The sequence below is a fragment of the Schistocerca nitens genome, chromosome 11 (assembly GCF_023898315.1).
Source record: "Schistocerca nitens isolate TAMUIC-IGC-003100 chromosome 11, iqSchNite1.1, whole genome shotgun sequence".
Taxonomy (NCBI): Eukaryota; Metazoa; Arthropoda; class Insecta; order Orthoptera; family Acrididae; genus Schistocerca; species Schistocerca nitens.
Window position 1 is genome coordinate 116,307,791 of NC_064624.1, and position 21,849 is coordinate 116,329,639.

At 41.8% G+C, this 21,849-nt stretch overlaps 1 protein-coding gene across 1 annotated transcript in view; it reads left to right on the forward strand.

The window, feature by feature from the left end:
* The window catches only part of LOC126213468 (alpha-mannosidase 2), an 834,426-nt gene extending 828,402 nt beyond the window's left edge, over window positions 1–6,024 (forward strand). Inside the window, exon 17 of the mRNA XM_049941248.1 lies at window positions 1,521–6,024. Within this exon, the coding sequence (XP_049797205.1) occupies window positions 1,521–1,778 (258 nt within the window). The 3' untranslated portion in view covers window positions 1,779–6,024. The remainder of the gene's footprint in view (window positions 1–1,520) is intronic.
* The last annotated feature ends 15,825 nt before the right edge of the window (window positions 6,025–21,849 follow it).

Here is a 21,849-nt window from a genome sequence, read left to right on the forward strand (position 1 = left end):
TCATAATGAGGAGGAACGAGTCATTTTACATTGACATCGCAAGTTAATTTGTACATATGGTTACATTCTGAACATTTATCGTGTCTTTTTTTTCCTTTTATTTTATTTTATTTTTAAAAATGTTGAAAGATATACAGAGAGAGTTAGTAATTCCTACCCACAAAATTTTACACACTACAGTAATAGGAATTCTTCTACGGTATGGAAGCAGCTGTCAAGAAAAAACTTTCTCAGTGTTGCCTGGCATGAGCGTGTTTACAGCCCAACAGCCAATTTTAGTTGATTTGCCTTTCAGGTTTTGGAATATTTCTTGGATTCTTTTTCAGAGAGTTTCAGCCTCAAATCAACCACCATCATCACTGCACACATCTTTTTAAGTGCTTTCGGTAGCCGTTAAAAAAGTTGTTGTTGTTGTTGTTGTTGTGGTCTTCAGTTCAGAGACTGGTTTGATGCAGCTCTCCATGCTACTCTATCCTGTGCAAGCTTCTTCATCTCCCAGTACCTACTGCAGCCTACATCCTTCTGAATCTGTTTAGTGTATTCATGTCTGTTTAGTGTATTCATCTCTTGTTCTCCCTCTACGATTATTACCCTCCACGCTGCCCTCCAGTACTTAACTAGTGATCCCTTGATGCCTCAGAATATGTCCTACCAACCAGTCCCTTCTTCTAGTCAAGTTGTGCCACAAATTTCTCTTCTCTCCAATTCTATTCAATACCTCCTCATTAGTTATGTGATCTACCCACCTAATCTTCAAGCATTCTTCTGTAGCACCACATTTCGAAAGCTTCTGTTCTCTTTTTGTCTAAACTATTTATCATCCACATTTCATTTCCATACAGGCTACATTCCATACAAATACTTTCAGAAAAGACTTCCTGAGACTTAAATCTATACTCGATGATAAAAAATTCCTCTTCTTCAGTAACACTTTCCTTGCCATTGTCAGTCTACTTTTTATATCCTCTCTACTTTGACCATCATCAGTTATTTTGCTCCCCAAACAGCAAAACTTCTTTACTACTTTAAGTGTCTCATTTCCTAATCTAATTCCCTCAGCATCACCCGATTTAATTCGACTACATTCCATTATCCTCGTTTTGCTTTTGTTGATGTTCATCTTATATCCTCCTGTCAACACACTGTCCCTTCCGTTGAGCTGCTCTTCCAGTTAAAAAAAGTATATAATTATATTTTCAAAAAGTCATACTTGCTTCAATATCTCAATGGAGAAGATTTAAAACTCTCTGTCACACACCAAAGTACGTTAGCCTTAGTCTGCTATCATTTGCCGAAAGCCTCCTTTAAGTATCTGGAACCATTTACCAATTATAGCGGGTGTTACATCTTATGCGACGTACCCTGTACCACCTACAAATTGAATAATGTTTTCTTCCTAGTGTGCTGTATTCACAAAATAATTGAAAGTTTGTTATTTACTATCCTTCATGGTGCTGCAGTGTTAATGGCCAACAACACAGAAATTTGTAGCCTGCCTAACACCTGTGTTCCCCCCACAGGGCTACGACTGTGCCGTGACGGGATCTACGGTCCCGCGCTGCGGTCCTCTAGATGCCACATCAGACAAGGCCTTCCGGCCGGGAACCACTTTCCGCCCCGAGACCCCGGTGTCCAGGGTGTCGCGGGTTTCACTGACCGGACTCCGGGAACTGCCGGGCCCCCTCCCCGACGCCGCCGACCTGGGAGCGGGGGCGGGTGCACCCCGCGTCCGGCCGATGGAGCTGGCCGCACTCAACGTCACCTTCGCCGTCGTCTGACGGGGGGGCCGGAGACGGCTACGGCGGTGGGCGGCGTAATGTGTCCGGGCTGCCGACGCCCCCGCCGGACACCGCATTCGCCGGACTGCTGCGGCGACGACATCCGGGCGAGGCCCTCGTGGGTGACCTCCCATCCACTTCTACGACAGGTGTTGACGGGACGTTCGTACAGTAACGTGAGGAATACTCTCAGGCGTGATGCAAACACTCAGGTCAGATCACTGCACCAATATTCCACTGTCGGGTATTTTATTGTGAGATGTGCAGCATTACACCGTCTCACTGGGAAGTTGGGCGGGGCACCCTATCCGTACTCCAGTATCTCTGGAGCTAAATGAGGCAGAAGACAAATACGAGTGCTGTGTAGCCCCAACGTATTGTAGGCACAATAACCAAAGTGTTATCTACCGTGTGGACCTACATCAGCTAGGGAGACACTGTGACCTTCCCTCTACCATTTCGAACCTACGTCACTCAGGCTAAAAGAGACGGAAGCTCAATAGAAGACGGGCAGCGGTGCCATGCAGCCCAAATTGTGCTAGGAACAATAGTCAATCTTGGCAGTAGTAGATAGCTCTCAGGTGTGGTGCAAACACTCAGGTCAGGTCATTTCTGTGCACCAGTATTTTACTGCATTGGACAGGATTCCTCACCCATATTCCAAGTACCATAGTGGCTAAAGGAGACAGAGGGAAACGTCTGTGCTATGCGGTCACAGCTTATATGGGCAACAGTCCACTTCTCCTGTACCATTTGGACCTACCGCACGTATGCAGATTGTGCTGTGTCTTAGAGAGACAGTAACCTTCCCCACAAAATTTGGAACCTCAGTTGGGCAGCACGGAATGCCCTCATTACAATCATCTCACTGGCCAAATGAAATGGGAGCTCAGCTAATGATAAATGTAAGTGCTGTCAAGTCCAACTAATGCTAGGAGTCACTTTCAGCTTGCCCCCATCCAAACATACATTAATCAGAAAGACACTCCACCTTTGCTGTACCATTCGGGATAAGTCTTGTTGATGAACTGTCATACAGTCAAGTGCTAGAATTGTTAATCTGTGTTCCTGCATAATGTGTGCAGGTACCAGAGAATGCTGAAACTTGTGCGATGATCACTGGTGTAAGAGGATAAATGTGCAAAATTTCACTTTCATCTGCTGTAACTTGCTCCCAAACCAGTGTAAATATTTTTATTACTGCCAGAGTGTAATCAGGGTAACTAAAATGGAAAATTGGTTTTCTTTTGTCATGATATAGTTCTCCACTGATGGTGGTGCCTTCACTTGACAGATTAGATTTTGCAAGCTGTATTGACTGCACTGACCAGTGACATTAAGTCTTTTGTAAGGATCCCCTGATGTATGCAAAAGTATTAGATGGTATAACACCGGTGCAGAAGAAATGTATCGACATCTACATTACTGCATGTGACTGGTCTACATGGGTGTAATTTCCATAAATGTGTTTTGTTGGGTCTATTATCCTCCTGATTATGATGAAAGTTTAGACTTGCAGAAATGAGATTCTGAACTCAGGAGTCCCTACACTTTTCTTCATGTTATGTGTGTCCTGAGGATGTGAGTGATCAGTTATTTCCAGCAGCAAAATTCTGTTCAGAGTAATAGTGAGTGACCTGTTTGGCATTTTAAACTTTTGTACAGCTTAAGAAAACAAGTGCAATACGGTAGCAACATTTGACTCATCTTCCTGAACGAATTTGCTTACAGTTCTGGGGTTGTTGTTCACCCTCATGGAATCTACATTTTGGTCAGCTGGGCTTTGGCACGATACTTCACAAAGAAAGTAATGTATGTTGTTCCACCATTTAACACATCTTCAGTGAAGTATGGGGATGAATTCCTCAGAAGAATAATGTCCCCTAATCGATTGGGAGAAAGGAGGTGTTTGGGTATTTGAAAACTGAATGGTGCTTGCCTCATTCAGCAAGGAGGGCTTGAGTACATAAAATTGAATGACACATAGCTGACATGGGGGAAAGGACAGCTTGGGTGCATAAAACTGGAAGGTACATAACTGTAGTGAAGGAGTTGTCCATTGTATAAAATGGGATGGGACATTGGTGTCCAAGTGGAATTCTATGTTGTTTTCTGTGTGACTGATAGTTATTGGCATTTTCTGAGGGTACTTCATGCTTTCATTGACTTACACAACACATCATTCATTCACCTGGCAAAGGGTGTCAAATTATAGGGCATATTGCTGTTACGTTAATATTAAGAAATTGTGAAACACGTTTAATGTGTGTTACTCAAAACATGCAATGTACTGTGGTTGCTGTCCATTGGCACAATAGGGGTGTCAACATCCAGTCACATACATGGCTGCATCATCAGGTAACAAAGTGTGGATTCCATTGGGCTATGCTAAATTGTGGAACGAAGTAGTTCAGTATTACTGGTGACAGCATTGCCTTCCAGTCGAAAGGAGGACTTAATATATGGCTCTGTCTTCAGTGGCAGTTGTATCATTGATCCCCATCCATTGCATGGCCGCCTGAGTACACTATCTCTTTCCTGTACAATTTGAGAAACAAATCATCACCTGTATTTAAAAATTAAAATTTTTGTTGCTCGCAAAAAGGTATCGAACAACAGTCGCTACACGAGCTCTACATCCCTTGTTTCCTTTGGCCACATACTGCCTAACACTTATTTCACTGACTGCCTCAGAAATTCTTCTATGCACTCTGTCATGCATATCCTCGACTGCTGACACAAACTTTATTACACATATACTTTATATATTACCCACAGGTAGATTAAATTCTGTGACACTCTAGACCCACAGAAAGCGTAAGAGGTAAATGTTTACACACACAGATGCCTTATTAGATGACACCTACCTCTCATTTCCCGGCAAACTCCTCGCTCTCCATTCGGACACACACAATATTTCCAGTTTTGTGCCAGGAATTTGCAGTGCAGACATTCAACCATTTCACTTCGTGCTAAAGGGTGGAATATTATTGTAACATTGTTGTACAGCGTTCTCCTTGCCTGTAAAAGCAGTTTATGGTCTGCTCAGTGTTGTTTTGTTCTTTTCATATCTTGCCATGCACTGTGAATCCAACTCAGTGCACACTTAAAATAGAGCTGTTATTCAAAGTAGGTTTTTGACTGCAGTGTCTCAGAAAGTGGAAATGGTGTGCATTGCCAAGAGGTAGAGGTTCTGCATTCACCTGCATTTTTAAACTCAATATTCTTTTTTTTATCAGTGAAAATTGTTGACATGGAAGTTGTATACATAACGTAGTAGGGCCAAATGAGGATAGGGTTTACGAGTCTCATGGGTCACATTTCATAAGTCTGTATTTGTATGTACAAAGAGCAATGCAAAATACCAAAAATTTAAATGAGAAGTAGACTTGCAAGACACTCTGTAATGGTAACGGATGTGTTTTATTAACAGTACATTCCCTCTTCATCCCCCCCCCCTTATTTCTTCTTTCCTCCCTTATTTCTATTAGCTGTACTGGGTCAAATTTAATGATGGGCAAAGATAGTGAGTCAGTGCAGTTAGGCAGTGAACCAATGTGGATGACACAATTTATAATGTAAATGAGAGAATGACAGTTATATGACTTGCTATGCCCTGCTTCTACTTTTCCTTGTCTTCTGGTTTGCCATTTTTGTTATTTTTTCTTTTTTACCAGAAAGAAACAAATGTGAAAGTAAATAAACATTTTTTCAGTGGAGATTCCAAGAACAGCAACTAAAAAGTGCTGAAATAAAAGTGTTAATTTGTAGGTAAAATGTGAATGAGAAGAAAATAATGTAGAATGTACTTGCCATCAAAGAGCTTCTGTCGTGTACGAGTCCTGAACCACAGTGCATTTGGTGTGGGAATTGACCTGATGTGGAGTTACAAACCTTGCGTGGGAGTGCATTTCCTGATTGTTTTTTTTTTTTAAATATCAAATGTGGTGCCCTGAAAGTGAACAGTTTGAAATGTGTACGTGCGTGTTTATGTATGTGTCTGTATGTGGTGGGATCACTGTCTGGGTGTATATAGAATGGAAGTCTTGTTAAAAGTCAATATTTTTTACAATGATATTACTACAACTATTGGTGCAGAGAGAGATAGAAGAAAGGAACGGAGGACTGAGTGAGTGAATGAAGTAGAGAAAGGCAAATAAAACTGATGTTACTGTGAAATTATGTAAATAAAAATGTGATTCTATTAATATGGAATAAAAGTGTTATTAAAGGTGCTACAAGAATATACCAGCTTTGTATGGTGTTGTAGATGGTTGTTGGTTGAATGGTCTGCCCATATACTTCTTTTCCCTATAGGACACTAGACGCCATCTAGCCCTGGAAGAATCAAGTATCGCAACTCACCGGTGTCGTGCAAGGTAAATTAATTGTAACTCTTCTGTTGTACCACTGTCTGAGGCAGTCACAGCTACTGTGTGCAAATATATCACTGTTTGGAGTTGGATAAAAAGTGTGTAGAAGGATGAAGGTTATGCTGGAAGGTAAGCAACTACTAGCTATTAGCGGACAATTTTAATGAAATGCATGGCAAAAGTTATACAATTTAAGACATTATGGGAAGGTGTAGGGTGCATAGGACACCATCAAACATTGAGAGCTAAAATTAGATATTTAATTATTTTGGTAGTAAAATTTTCTCAATCTCCAGCTATGTCAAGGGTTAAATAACCACGAGCTTTCAGCTGAATGTCCCTTGTGCGTTGTCAAGTTGTTACAACTTGACACGACTGTAAGCTTGAAAAAATTGTATTAGTTTAATCGCCATGAGACTACCAGGTGTACGGGTATGAAATGAGTGTTTTTTTGTGAAAATGAAACAATAATTTTGAACTGAAAAGTAAAAACATTTTATTCAAAGTACTGACCATTGCTTTCTATACATTTTGACCACCTTTCTGGTAATTTGTGGACACCACGCCAATAGAAATGTTTGTCTTTTGAAGCAAACCAATCAGACACCCAATTTTCGGCTTCTTCGTAGGAATCGAAGTGTTCCTCAGCCAATGCGTGTCCCATTGATGAAAAAAAATGGTAGTCGGAAGGGGCCAAGTCTGGTGAGTACAGTGGGTGGGGTAGCAGCTCCCAGCCAAGTGTTTTGTTGTATCCTGAACCAGTTCTACTTTGTGTGCAGGTGCATTGTCGTGTAAAAAAATTACTTTACCATGTCTTCTGGCCCATTCTGGTCTTTTTTCGATCAATGCATAGTTCAAATTGATCATTTGTAGTCTGTAGCGATTAGTATTCACAGTTTCCCCGGGTTTTAGAAGCTCATGATACACCACACCTTTCTGATCCTGCCAAGCACAGAGCATTGTTTCCTTGCTGAATCGGTCTGGTTTTGCAGTCGATGTTGATGGTTGTCCCGGATTAACCCATGATTTTTCCCTTTTAGGATTGTTAAAATAAATCCATTTTTCGTCGCCAGTGACAATTTAATGCAAAATTGGTTTTCTTTCATGTCTTTGAAACAAAATTTGACAAATGGTTTTTCGGTTTTCCATCTGTCTTTCATTCAATTTACGTGGCACCCATTTTCCACACTTTTGGACTTTTCCCATAGCTTTCAAATGGTCAGAAGTTGTTTGTTGTGCAAAATTTAGCATTGGTGCCATTTGCTTCTGACTCAAGTATCGTCTTCATCCAATATTGCTTGCAATTCGGTATCTTCTAACTTTTTTGGTGATCTTCCACGTTCTTCATTTCTTACATCAAAGTCATTATTTCTGAACCGTTGCACATTGCTTCTGATAGAGCACGATCACCATATGCCTCGCCAAGCATTCGATGAGACTCTGCAGCACTTTTTTTCAAATGAAAACAAAAAATTAATGCTTTCCGCAAATCATCACTTTCTGGTACAAAATTAGAAATTGTTAACACGACGAAAACATATGATGTTGTTTGTTCCATGACTTGATGTATACTAAATATCTTTGACAGATGTCATACCAACCAAACAAGAAAAATTAAGGCTCGTTCACAACAAATGTTCCCTATCGACACATTTGTATCTTAACGCTCATTTCATACCGGTACACCTGTTATGTATTTGCAGACATTACTTTATTACATGGAAATTTAAGTAGTGCTTTAGGTATTGTAAACACAGATATCAATAATTTTCTTGAAGCTTTAGTTAAAGTTTTCTGAGGAACTGACCTTATTCAATATCTCAATTTACTTTTAATTAAATTTATTTGTTCAACCTGATCAGATTACGACCTTCAGGCCACTTGTTACATCAGAACAGGGTTTTACATATAAAATAATTTTCACGACACATTTTCTGAAAGTACTTCAATAATATGGGTGTATACAGGGTGAGCCACTTAACATTACCACTGGAAACACCCCCCCAAACCACAACAAATACAGAATAACCAATTACACAGACCAAAAGTGAGGAGAGGGGCTGTTGTAATTGGTTAATACAAACCATTGAGAAATGCATGGAAGTATGATTTTCAACACATACTTATGTTTATTAAATGGAAACCTGTTATTATTTTTAGCACAACTGAGAAAAGAAACAAATACTTAATCATTGCCATTTATTACATTGTAAAATGTTAAGTACATCCAGAGTAATTTGTAAAGTAAAGTTGACACTTGAATACTCAGACGTTCAATCGCGTGTTGTAACAAACAAGATCTGTACGGGTAAGTTTACGAAGACTACAATGTTTACGAGTTTGCTGTCTCCATGTCTGCATGTAGCACTTGCTGAATTAGTCCTTGTACTCAGATTAACTGTGTTACCGGACATCTGTGATACATTGCAAGCACAACAGAGTATACAGTGTTGTAAGAACTGTGAAACTGGTTTATCCTAACTCAGAACAGGAAGAGATGATACTCAACTATGGCGAGTGCAGACAAAATGCAGTTGCAGCCTGCAGGTTGTATACAGAAAGGTATCCAGACAGAGATCATCCAACACATTTGAAAACATCTACAAGCAATTGTATGCAACAGGTATGGCCATAACACACAAACGGGTCCGTAACAAACCCACCACAGGAGAAGCAGGTGCAGTTGGTGTGTTAGCTGCTGTTGCTCTGAACCCACACAGGAGTTCACGTGACATCGCTAGAGGCAGTGCAATGAGTCAAAGTAGTGAAATGTGGATACTTCATCGTCACAAATTTCACCCATATCGTGTGTCACTGCATCAGCAATTACATGGAGATGACTTTAATAATCGAGTGAATTTCTGTCAGTGGGCATTAACAGGCAATGCATTACAGATATACCTGTTTACTAATGAAGCAGGTTTCGCAAACCACAGTGCAGTGAATTTACGAAACATGTATTACTGGTCCGAGAGCAATCCTCGCTGGCTTCGACTGGTACTGCGACAGTGACCGTGGAATGTAAATGTATGGTGCGGAGTAATTTGCGACCATCTCATTGGTCCTCACTTCACTGAAGGGACCCAGACAGCTGCAAAATAAATCGAGTTTCTACAAAATGATCTGCCAACATTGCTAGAAAATGTCGTGCTGGAAACAGGTAGGCATATGTGGTATCAACATGATGGTGCTCCTGCACGTTCTGCAATGGACACTAGGCTGACCCTTGACAGAATGTTCGACGGGCGTTTCATAGGATGTGGCGGACGCATAAATTGGCCAGCCTGTTCTGCTGATCTTACACCTTTAGACTTCTTTTTGTGGGGTACGTTAAAGGAGAATGTGTACTGTGATAGCCTACAACACCAGAGGATATGAACCATCATACTGAGGCAGCCTGTGGCAGCGTTACATCAGATGTACTGTATCGTGTAATACATTCATCACGCAGTAGATTGCAAATGTGTGGAGCAAATGATGGGCACCACTTTGAACATGTATTGGCCTGAAATGTCAGGACACACACTTTTACATTCTGTAATTGAAAATAACAAACAAATTTGTATGTTTAACTAAATTCTCACGTTAATGTGCGTTTTATTCTAACAAATCAGTGCTGTACAGTATTCTTCGGAGAAAAAGACTAATAAAAATGTTAGCATGTGGACATAACATGCTGTTCAAGTCTCTTCTGTATCTACGTTACATCACTGTTCTTTTTGTACCCCTAATTAATTCTGTTCATTCCGACACACACGATTGAACTGCTGAAGAGCTACTCAAGCATCAACTTTACATTACAAATTACTCCGGATGTAATTAACATTTTACAATGTAAGAAACAGCATTGATTAAGTATTTTTTTCTATTTTCAGTTGCGTTAAAAATAATAACAGGTTTCCATTTTAAAAAAAACAAAGTATGTGTTGAAAATCATACTCCCATGCATTTCTCAGTGGTTTGTATTATCAAATTACACCAGCCCCTCTCCCTGCTTTCAGTCTGCAGAATTGGTTATTCTGTGTTTGTTGTGGTTTGGGAGGTGTTTCCAGTGGTAATGTTAGGTGACTCACCCTGTGTAAGGGAGACTTTAAGACAATGTGAGTTCAGAAGGAGAGAAATTCAGACTGCAACAGCAAGCGGCTCTGGGAAATTAGGAAGGGCATGTATTTGTAATACATACTAATCAAGTTGCTACAAAAAGATAATCAGCTTTGTGTGGTCTCATAGGCAGTTATTTGCTTTTCAGCGAATGTGTCCACGTGCACTTCGTTTTCGTGGATAATAGCAGAGGATGCCTAGCTCTGGAGGAACGACACGTCACTACCCACAGATAATCTGTCGTAGACTACACGGTGAATCACGCAACTTTTTTCCAGTCATACCATTGTCTGAGGCAGTGATTGCTGCTGTGTGCATATATAATGTATCCCTGTTCAGAGGTTAATAAAAGCCACTGAAAAGGATTACAATTGTGATGTTTTCAATTATGTTAATGTGAGCAGCATCTTGTGCTAGTACAATAAATAGAGTGAGTTATGTCACAGAGATTAATACCAGACCAGTGCTTTGGAGATTCTCACGTTAGACCATGGAGTAAATGAACAAACTTGTATATTCTGGCTGAAGCCACCTGTATTGAGAGAATTCTTAGAATATTGACTTAACGCATTACAAATTAAGTTGGGCTAAAATGTAAAATTGTTATTTAACTAAAAACTGTGTGTTAAACAGACTCCCCGCCCCCCACATTTAAGACTCGATTTTTTCAGACTGATCAGATATGTATTGTGTGTTAAGGAAGAAATTTGTGAGCTATGTCTTCTTGAGAATCCAAAGAAAGAGGAATAGGAATAAACATGGTACTTACAATACCTTGTTACAGGGAAAAGAAAATCATGTACTAGGGTTATCAAATCCTTTTAATAAAATGTATGAGATAAGGATGTAAAATATTGGACAATACAGGAAAACATAGGACAGAAAGGTCCAATATTTAGATAGCATAAACGTTCAAAGGTTCAGTCACACATTAAGTTATTTTGAGAAATAAGTAATCCCTTATGTATTGTATATTTAGATATCACTGATATCCTTGGAGTTTTGTATATATTTCTCCAAGGAACTAAAATTAAACAATATATTTATTTAATTTCCTTAATTTATTATACCAGGACCTTACGACTATCTGTTGCAGCAGTACAGGTTTTAAACGTAAATTGCTTTTCACAAATAACGTTAATAATTTCAGTATGATAAATAATAAAATGGTAGGAATACAACGAAAAATGTTTTGAAACTAAATACTAATACTAAAATGAATATCAGCACTGAGTAAGAATTACCAGCAATAATACTACTACTGCGAATGATGACAATAGTAGTGACAGCAGAAGACAAAACAGTGAAAGATCCAGGATGGAATAATGACAGTATTATGAAAAGGAAAGTTGCTACTTATCATATAGCGGAGGTGCTGAGTCACAGATAGGCACAAATCTTTCAACCAAACACGCCCCCCTAAGAACAGACAACATATGCGAGCGTGCGCGCACACGCACACACACACACACACACACACACACACACACACACGACAAAAGTCTGGCTGCCAAAGCCAGAGACTGTAGTCATGTGTGCATGAGTTGCATTTGTGTGTGTCAGCAGCTCTGCTATATGGTGAGCAGCAACTTTCCTTTTCATAATATTGACAAATGACAAAATTTATGTATGGGAGCACAAAAATGAGATTTTAGAAATTTCTCTAAGAAAGTTGCCACAATGCCCTCTAACAGAGCCATACTACCCCACATTTTCAGTGTTTCTTGCTGTTAATGACGTATCTGGAACTTACTTTTGCATACAGCATTCAGTCTGCTAAATAATTTCAGAGGCATTTTTACTCCCCTATTTATTTTTTAAAGTGTTCATCCACTTGCTGGTTTCAGCTGTCATAAAGTACAAATCTATCAGCTGACTGTATAAGTTCAGCAATAAACTTCTCCTTTTGTGGTGTGCGTACTGTAAGACCTTCGGTACACACACACCATCAGATTATTTGAGTTGTCGCTCCAACAAAGTAGGCGAGTGTCAGCAATATGTCTCGTGGTCTTATCGTGGCGTGTTTATCTTCTGCCGTTAGGTCAGACGATAGAAATGCCACTTGCACGCTTAGAGTAGCAGATTGACGGTGACCAGCTTTAAACAGAACTTGATTAATTTTCACACACATTTATTAAAATAATAACCAGCATAAACATTCCTTAACTTAGTTCTGGATGCTATTTACAATTGAAAATCTGAAGTTCCTTTGGTCTTGGTACGTTAATCTTATTCTCACATATCTCTGATACTTGACAAAGTGTCTATACATTTATCTTCATGGCTATGTACAGGAATATGATAATCTTATTAGGCGCAGACTGAAACTTGACTATAGACTGGTACAGACAAATGCAAACTTATGCAGACTGACTAATCTGAGGTCTGTACACTCGTTATAATACCTCGCGCATTCATGTATTACTGCGCGAGTGTGATCCGTGAGAAGAAAAGGTTCTACATTAGCAGCAATCTCATTGGCTGCGTTACATATTAATACGCGGATCGGTGGAAGCAGAATTTGGTCCGTCTCTAAGACAGCGCCATCTCGTTGTGCAGAGATGGACGATCGCTGCGCCTGCGCTGTTGTGCTTAGCGGGGTGCGCTCTAGTGGGAAAGTTGTGTACACGCTGACTACGCAGAACTATGTACACAACATCCCTCCCTTCCGGGCGGAAGAAAAAAAGCTTTTGAAATTTGCTTCAAAAGCCTTTTTTTTTCTGCTTCCTTGCTTTCCAGCGTGCGTATGTCTGTGGGTGCACACATGTTGCTTCCCGTGGCTTTCGCCCGTGGTCCGCTAGGAAAACCCACTCAAAACCTACAGAACAGGGAACCGGAGAAGCAAAAATTTTTGTTACATAATTACATTTCAACATCGGTACATTGGTCATAGTTTAAATCTAATTCTTCTTCGATGTCCATCTTCTCCGGGGATGTCGGCTGTGGACGGCTGGTGTAGTCGGCTGCCCCTGAAGGTGCTGCGTCGGTGGCGGTGACGGCGGTGTCTGCGTTGGCTGCGGCGTCGGCTGCTGGTGACGGTGTCTGGAATCCTGCGACCTGCTCGGGGTTGACATCTGCTTCTGAGTCTGCAAAATGAAACAGCCTAGGAGTTCTGCCTATATGTGACTGCTGTCGTTGCTGCCGTAATTGATTAGTATGGCGAATAACTATGCCGCTTTGCGTTCTTATTCTGTACATGACATTTCCAATGCATTCTACAATGATGCCTTGTGTCCAAGTATGCTTTACTCGACTGTAGACTGTTATGAGGACTTTGTCGTTTACGTTGAATCGTCGTCCTTTCGACATTCGCTGATCATTTTCTGGATGCATTGTGGGTTTTAGGATAGACATCAAAGTCCTGTGTTGTCGCCCATGCAGTTTTTCTGCTGGTGACTGTGCCTCGTGCAGAGTAGCTCTGTATTGTGACAGAAAAATTAATAAGGAAGTCTCTTTGTTGTCCTGTTGCACCAACTTCATCAAGTGTGCCTTGAACGTTTGTACGAATCATTCGGCGAGTCCATTAGCCTCAGGGTGAACTGGTGCCATCCTGTAATGTGCAATTCCATTCATCTGACAGAATGACTGGAATTCTTGCAACGTAAATTGTGTGCCGTTATCGGTCACTATGGTTTGAGGCAATCCTTCAATGGAAAAGATCTTTCACAACGCTTGAATTGTTGTTGCTGAAGAAGTTGTATGCATTTGTAGTACAAAAGGGAATTTTGAAAATGCATCAATGACAATTAACTAAGAATCCCAAGAAAAGGACCTGCATAGTCAATATGCAATCTTGATAAGGCTCTGTTGCCTGTGGCCACGGAAAATATTGTCTTGGCGCAGCTGATTGATGCGTCTGACATAGTTTACAGTTAAAAAGCATTGTTTCAATATCTTTATCAATGTTCTTCCAGTAGCAATGTTCTCTGGCCATGCGTTTCGTGCGTACTATGCCCCAATGACATTGTGTAACATATTTAACACTTTATTCCTGAGAGATTTGGGTATAACTACTCTTGTTTTTCCCGTTTCACTGTGAACTAATGTGACGCCTTTGTGCACTGTGAGAGCATGTCTCAAGTTCCAATAAGATTTCACTTCTGGCTGAGCTAACATGTTCTTATCGGTTGGCCATTCTGTAAGAATATACTGTTTTATCTTTGATAACACTGGATCTTTGGGGACTAACTTAGCTATTAAGGTGGCATTGACAGGGAAATTTTCCACAACGTCCTCACTGATTACGTCGATCCGAAAACATACGTCCTCTCATTTGTCAAAATGTTCAGTAGATGTGAAAGTACATCGGCGTTGGCATGTTTTGCCGTCGATCTGTATAAGATCTTATAGTTGTAAGTACACAGTAGCAATGCCCAACGTCGTAAACGCTGTGCTATCTTAGTGGATACACTATTATGTGGTCCGAATATTGTCGCCAATGGCTTATGGTCTGTGAGCAGAATTAAATTTTCTTCCGTATATGTAGTCATGAAACTTCTTCACGGCAAAGATAATTGCTAGTGCCTTTTTTTCTACTTGCCTATAGTTTCATTGATTTGAGTTTAATGTTTTCGACGCGTATGCAATCAGTCGTTCAATTCCTTGATCTTTATGGGACATGACTGCACCGATCCCATCCTCGTTGTCAATGTGGTGTGCGTACTGTAAGACCTTCAGTACACACACCATCAGATTATTTGACTTGTCGCTCTAACGAAGTAGGCGAGTGTCAGTAATATGTCTTGTGGTCTTATCGTGGCATGTTTATCTTCTGCCGTTAGGTCACACGATAGAAATGCCACTTGCACACTTAGAGTAGCAGATTGACGGTGACCATCTTTAAACAGAACATGATTAATTTTCACACACATTTATTAAAATAATAAAAAATATAGACATTACGTAACTTGGTTCTGGATGCTGTTTACAATCGACAATCCTTTGGTCTTGGTACGTTAATCTTATTCTCACATATCTCTGATACTTGACAAAGTATCTATACATTTATCTTCATGGCTATGTACAGGAATATGATAATCTTATTAGGCGCAGACTGAAACTTGACTATAGACTGGTACAGACAAATGCAGACTAATGCAGACTGAATAATCGGAGGTCTGTACACTCGTTATAATACCTCACACGTTCATGTATCACTGCACGAGTGTGATCCGGGAGGAGAAAAGGTTCTACGTTAGCAGCAATCTCATTGGCTGCGTTACATATTAATACACGGATTGGCGGAAGCAGAATTTGGTCCGTCTCTAAGACAGCGCCATCTCGTAGTGCGGAGACGACCGAGCGCTGCGCCTGCGCTGTTGTGCTTAGCGGGGCGCGCTCTAGTGGGAAAGTTGTGTACGCGCTGACTACGCGGAACTATGTACACAACACCTTTTTTCCTGTATTAGTACTTTATTATTTGCTGTAAGGTATGATACTATCCATAGATACACATTCTTAAAAATCCTCAGGACATACAGTCTTCATACGAAAGAAACAAAATTGTTGAACTAACTTTAAGCAACACCAATACCAATGTAATGTTCAGGGAAAAAATTTCAAAAGCTTTCACAATAAAAATTGGTTTTAGACAAGCTGCTTTTCAATGTATCTCTTGATTACATCATGAAGATTTGGCAGAAAGGCAACACACCCAAAATCAAGATTGGAACAAAACCCTCAATAAGAATAAACTGCCTGGAGTGTGCAGATGGTTTAGCTGTCTTAGCTCTTGGTACGAAAGAAGTTCAAGTCCATATCACCAGTCTCCCAAAAGGAGCCTTAAAGATATGACTACAAGTTTCCTTCGAGGGAAACTGAGATGATGGCCGTGAAATCAATCTGCATAAGTAAAGTCCTCATAAACAGTCACAAAATTAAGATAGTTCTACAGTATAAATACCTTGCAGAAATCATCAAGCACAATTGAAGTGAGAAAGGAATGGGCTTAATAGAACTACCAAAATGAAAAAAGGTCAGTTTCTAATCTTGCCAGTGTATAATAAGAAATGTTTGTCAATATAAACTAAGATCCTACACAATAAAACTGTGAGTCTTCCAGAAGCCACTTACGCTTGCGAAACCCTGTTCCAGTATAAAAATGAAAGAAGAACTGATGAGCTCCTCAAAACTGAAAGAAGTATTGATAGAACTTGAATAAATAAAAAACAACAGTTCAAAGTAGTCTGGAAATACTCCCCAATGAAAATGCCTATTGAGAGATTGACCCAATGAACAGCACAATGAGGATAAAAAGAATTTCTTTCAGATATTGTGAATGCAGGGAAACAGGATTTTACAACATGATGAGAAATCTTAGAGAGAAGACAAGAGGGCTATGGACCCAAGAAATTCAGCAAGATCTTCAAACAGTTGGGCTCCAAATAAAGACATGCAGAGGACAAAGATAAAATTAATACTCCTCTTAAGAACCACAGGTTTTCAGGAGAAATGATACATAAAAGGGCTACAGAGATTTCAGACAAGGTGAGAATATTACAGATGTAAAGAATGAAATGGACTGGGTGGACCGGAAGAACTGAACAGTACAACCTTCAAATAAAAATTGAAATTAGAATGACTCAAGTGGTCCAATGTGGCCAATAATGTTAGTAGTCATAACAATTATTTCTGTAACACCAAAACATCATACAATCACTATGCATTATTAGTTATTAATCTGCATGCATAGTCACTTTACTCTATTCAATTCCTCCAGTCTTTGTTGAAGTTCTTCTGTATTTGAAGCAGATGAAACAAAGTTACCTGGCAGTCCAAGATACACTCCTGGAAATGGAAAAAAGAACACATTGACACCGGTGTGTCAGACCCACCATACTTGCTCCGGACACTGCGAGAGGGCTGTACAAGCAATGATCACACGCACGGCACAGCGGACACACCAGGAACCACGGTGTTGGCCGTCGAATGGCGCTAGCTGCGCAGCATTTGTGCACCGCCGCCGTCAGTGTCAGCCAGTTTGCCGTGGCATACGGAGCTCCATCGCAGTCTTTAACACTGGTAGCATGCCGCGACAGCGTGGACGTGAACCGTATGTGCAGTTGACGGACTTTGAGCGAGGGCGTATAGTGGGCATGCGGGAGGCCGGGTGGACGTACCGCCGAATTGCTCAACACGTGGGGCGTGAGGTCTCCACAGTACATCGATGTTGTCGCCAGTGGTCGGCGGAAGGTGCACGTGCCCGTCGACCTGAGACCGGACCGCAGCGACGCACGGATGCACGCCAAGACCGTAGGATCCTACGCAGTGCCGTAGGGGACCGCACCGCCACTTCCCAGCAAATTAGGGACACTGTTGCTCCTGGGGTATCGGCGAGGACCATTCTCAACCGTCTCCATGAAGCTGGGCTACGGTCCCGCACACCGTTAGGCCGTCTTCCGCTCACGCCCCAACATCGTGCAGCCCGCCTCCAGTGGTGTCGCGACAGGCGTGAATGGAGGGACGAATGGAGACGTGTCGTCTTCAGCGATGAGAGTCGCTTCTGCCTTGGTGCCAATGATGGTCGTATGCGTGTTTGGCGTCGTGCAGGTGAGCGCCACAATCAGGACTGCATACGACCGAGGCACACAGGGCCAACACCCGGCATCACGGTGTGGGGAGCGATCTCCTACACTGGCCGTACACAACTGGTGATCGTCGAGGGGACACTGAATATTGCACGGTACATCCAAACCGTCATCGAACCCATCGTTCTACCATTCCTAGACCGGCAAGGGAACTTGCTGTTCCAACAGGACAATGCACGTCTGCATGTATCCCGTGCCACCCAACGTGCTCTAGAAGGTGTAAGTCAACTACCCTGGCCAGCAAGATCTCCGGATCTGTCCCCCATTGAGCATGTTTGGGACTGGATGAAGCGTCGTCTCACGCGGTCTGCACGTCCAGCACGAACGCTGGTCCAACTGAGGCGCCAGGTGGAAATGGCATGGCAAGCCGTTCCACAGGACTACATCCAGCATCTCTACGATCGTCTCCATGGGAGAATAGCAGCCTGCATTGCTGCGAAAGGTGGATATACACTGTACTAGTGCCGACATTGTGCATGCTCTGTTGCCTGTGTCTATGTGCCTGTGGTTCTGTCAGTGTGATCATGTGATGTATCTGACCCCAGGAATGTGTCAATAAAGTTTCCCCTTCCTGGGACAATGAATTCACAGTGTTCTTATTTCAATTTCCAGGAGTGTAGTTTATATATATGTATTACTCCTTGACCCAGCTTCATGATGGAATGCTTCTTCAAATGGTGGCACTGCCTAGCTCCTTACTCAGTTCTGAGCTTTTCACTTTCTTGATATAATTGCATGCAAACTGTATCTTTATTACAAGTGATCTTACATAAAAAATGTGGTACTATCTGCTGACATTCAGTATCCAAGTTGCTGACCAGAATAATACATAGAAAAGAAAATTGAGGATCGATTAGTTGATGGTCAGTTGTCTTTGCGAAGGTTGAAAACCACTAAGCAGGGTGGCTTAGCACACTGGATTCGCATTCGGAAGGATGACGGTTCAAACCCGCGTTGGGCCATAACGATTTAGGTTTGCTGCGATTTTCCTAAAATCGCGTCATGCAAATGCCGACATGATTCCTTTGAAATGGCACAGCCGACTTCCTTCCCCATCCTTTCCTAATTGGATTGGATCGACGACCTCCCTGTTTGGTCCCCTCCCCCAAATCCACCAATGAACCAAAGTTAAATACCAGGGAGGCAGCTCTGATGTTGCAGTTCTACATCTACATACATACTCCGAATCCACCATACGGTGCGTGGCGGAGGGTACCTCGTACCACAACTAGCATCTTCTCTCCCTGTTTCACTCTCAAACAGAGCGAGGGAAAAATGACTGCCTATATGCCTCTGTACGAGCCCTAATCTCTCTTGTCTTATCTTTGTGGTCTTTCCGCAAAATGTAAATTGGCGGCAGTAAAATTGTACTGCAGTCAGCCTCAAATGCTGGTTCTCTAAATTTCCTCAGTAGCGATTCACAAAAAGAATGTCTTCTTTCCTCCAGAGGCTCCCACCCGAGTTCCGGAAGCATTTCCGTAACCTACCAGTGAAAGAATAGGTCGTATTAGTGTTTTATAAGCGGTCTCCTTTACAGACGAACCACATCTTCCAAAAATTCTACCAATGAATCGAACACGACTATCCGCCTTCCCCATAACTGCCATTACATGCTTGTCCCACTTCATATTGCTCTGAAATGTTACGCCTAAATATTTACTCGACGTGACTGTGTCAAGTGCTACACCACTGATGGAGTATTCAAACATTACGGGATTCTTTTTCCTATTCATATGCATTAATTTACATTTACCTATATTTAGAGTTAGCTGCCATTCTTTACACCAATCACAAATCCTGTCCAAGTCATCTTGTATCCTCCTACAGTCACTCAACGACGACACCTTCCCGTACACCACAGCATCATCATCAAACAGCCGCACATTGCTATCCACCCTATCCAGAAGATCATTTATGTAGGTAGAAAACAACAGCGGACCTACCACACTTCCCTGGGGCACTCCAGATGATACCCTCACCTCCGATGAACACTCACACTGGAGTTACAGTTGCAGTTAATTGTGGAAGCAAGATTTAAGCTAAATGAAGATACCTCTCATAGGATTCACTGGCCTACACAAAGGGGTTCGATGGAGTAAGATGGTGTGCGATATTTGGAATCCTTTGAAGTAAAGATTTAGGAGTGGGATGAAAATTCAGTGTGAAAGGATGTTGTGAGGTGCTGGTTGAGGTGCGTAGTGCACCCCTAAGATGCCACAGATCATATCCCTAATGACAAACGGAAGAGAAGTTCCCCATAAGATCATGCAAATTTAAAAGAAACAAGGTCACACAATGGATAACATTTTATTGAGTGAAAATTACAAGGAGTGGGCCAGTTGAGCATGAAAGTACGGGTACCACACCTCCACGGACATAGTAATGAAAGGATCTATAAAACTATGAAAGCAAACTATTGGTTACTATAGCGGTCTTGTTTATCCCCAAAAAGACATCAGAAAAAGATTTATACAGTGAAAAACAAAGCAAACATTTAAGTGGACAAGAAATTCATATATAAACTACTGCATGGTGGAAGTGAGTGGGTACAAAAAGAATGATATAAAACCATGTTGCGAATGTGGCAATGATTGCAAAAATGTCAGTGACTTGCAGAAGGTTTCCTGGAAAAGTATGAACGAACAAGATACTCTTCCAATGGTGCACAATGCAACTAGTTGACGGCGAAAATAAGATATGTGAAAATCTGATACAAATTAACTGACTTCGTGGTCACCTCATTTTAGTGGACGTCATGACAGTGCTTACCTCTCGTAAATTGTGTTTAGCTCGGCCTCTGTACTCTGCTCAGAGACGTCTCTCTGTGCAATGAGGTGGAACAAGTACCTGCTGTGCTGCCTAAGGAGAGGAGTCCTCCTCAATCTTCCTGAAGGAAGTGTATTCTCCTAACTTTACTCTCAAGACTCTGACGTTACTGCCAGGTCGGAATCTCGCGGCCGATTGCAACACACCTTGCATATTCCAACCAGATCTAATTTACACGACTGGCCATTAAAATTGCTACACCAAGAAGAAATGCAGATGATAAACGGATATTCATTGGACAAATATATTATACCAGAACTAACATGTGATTACATTTTCACGCAATTTGGGTACATAGATCCTGAGAAATCAGTACCCAGAACAACCACCTCTAGCCGTAATAACGGCCTTGATACGCCTGGGCATTGAGTCAAGCACAGCTCCGATGGCGTGTACAGGTACAGCTGCCCATGCAGCTTCAACACGATACCACAGTTCATCAAGGGTAGTGACTGGCGTATTGTGACGAGCCAGTTGCTCGGCCACTATTGACCAGACGTTTTCAATTGGTCAGAGATCTGAAGAATGTGGTGGCCAGGGCAGCAGTCGAACATTTTCTGTATCCAGAAAGGCCCGTACAGGACCTGTAACATGCGGTCGTGCATTATCCTGCTGAAATGTAGGGTTTCGCAGGATCGAATGAAGGGAAGAGCCACGGGTCGTAACACATCTGAAATGTAACGTCCACTGTTCAAAGTTCCGTCAATGCGAACAAGAGGTGACCGAGACGTGTAACCAGTGGCATCACATACCATCACGCCGGGTGATACACCAGTACGGTGATGACAAATACACGCTTCCAATGTGCGTTCACCGTGATGTTGCCAAACACGGATGCGACCATCGTGATGCTGTAAACAGAACCTGGATTCGTCCGAAAAAATGACGTTTTGCTATTCGTGCACCCAGGTTCGTCGTCGAGTACTCCATCGCGGGCAATCTTGTCTGTGATGCAGCACCAAGGGTAACCGCAGCCACAGTCTCCGAGCTGATAGTCCGTGCTGCTGCAAACATCGTCGAACTGTTCGTGCAGATGGTTGTTGTCTGGCAAACATCCCCCATCTGTTGACTCAGGGATCGAGACGTGGCTGCACGATCCGTTACAGCCATGCGGATAAGATGCCTTTCATCTCGACTGCTAGTGATACGAGGCCATTGCGATCCAACACAGCGTTCCGTATTACC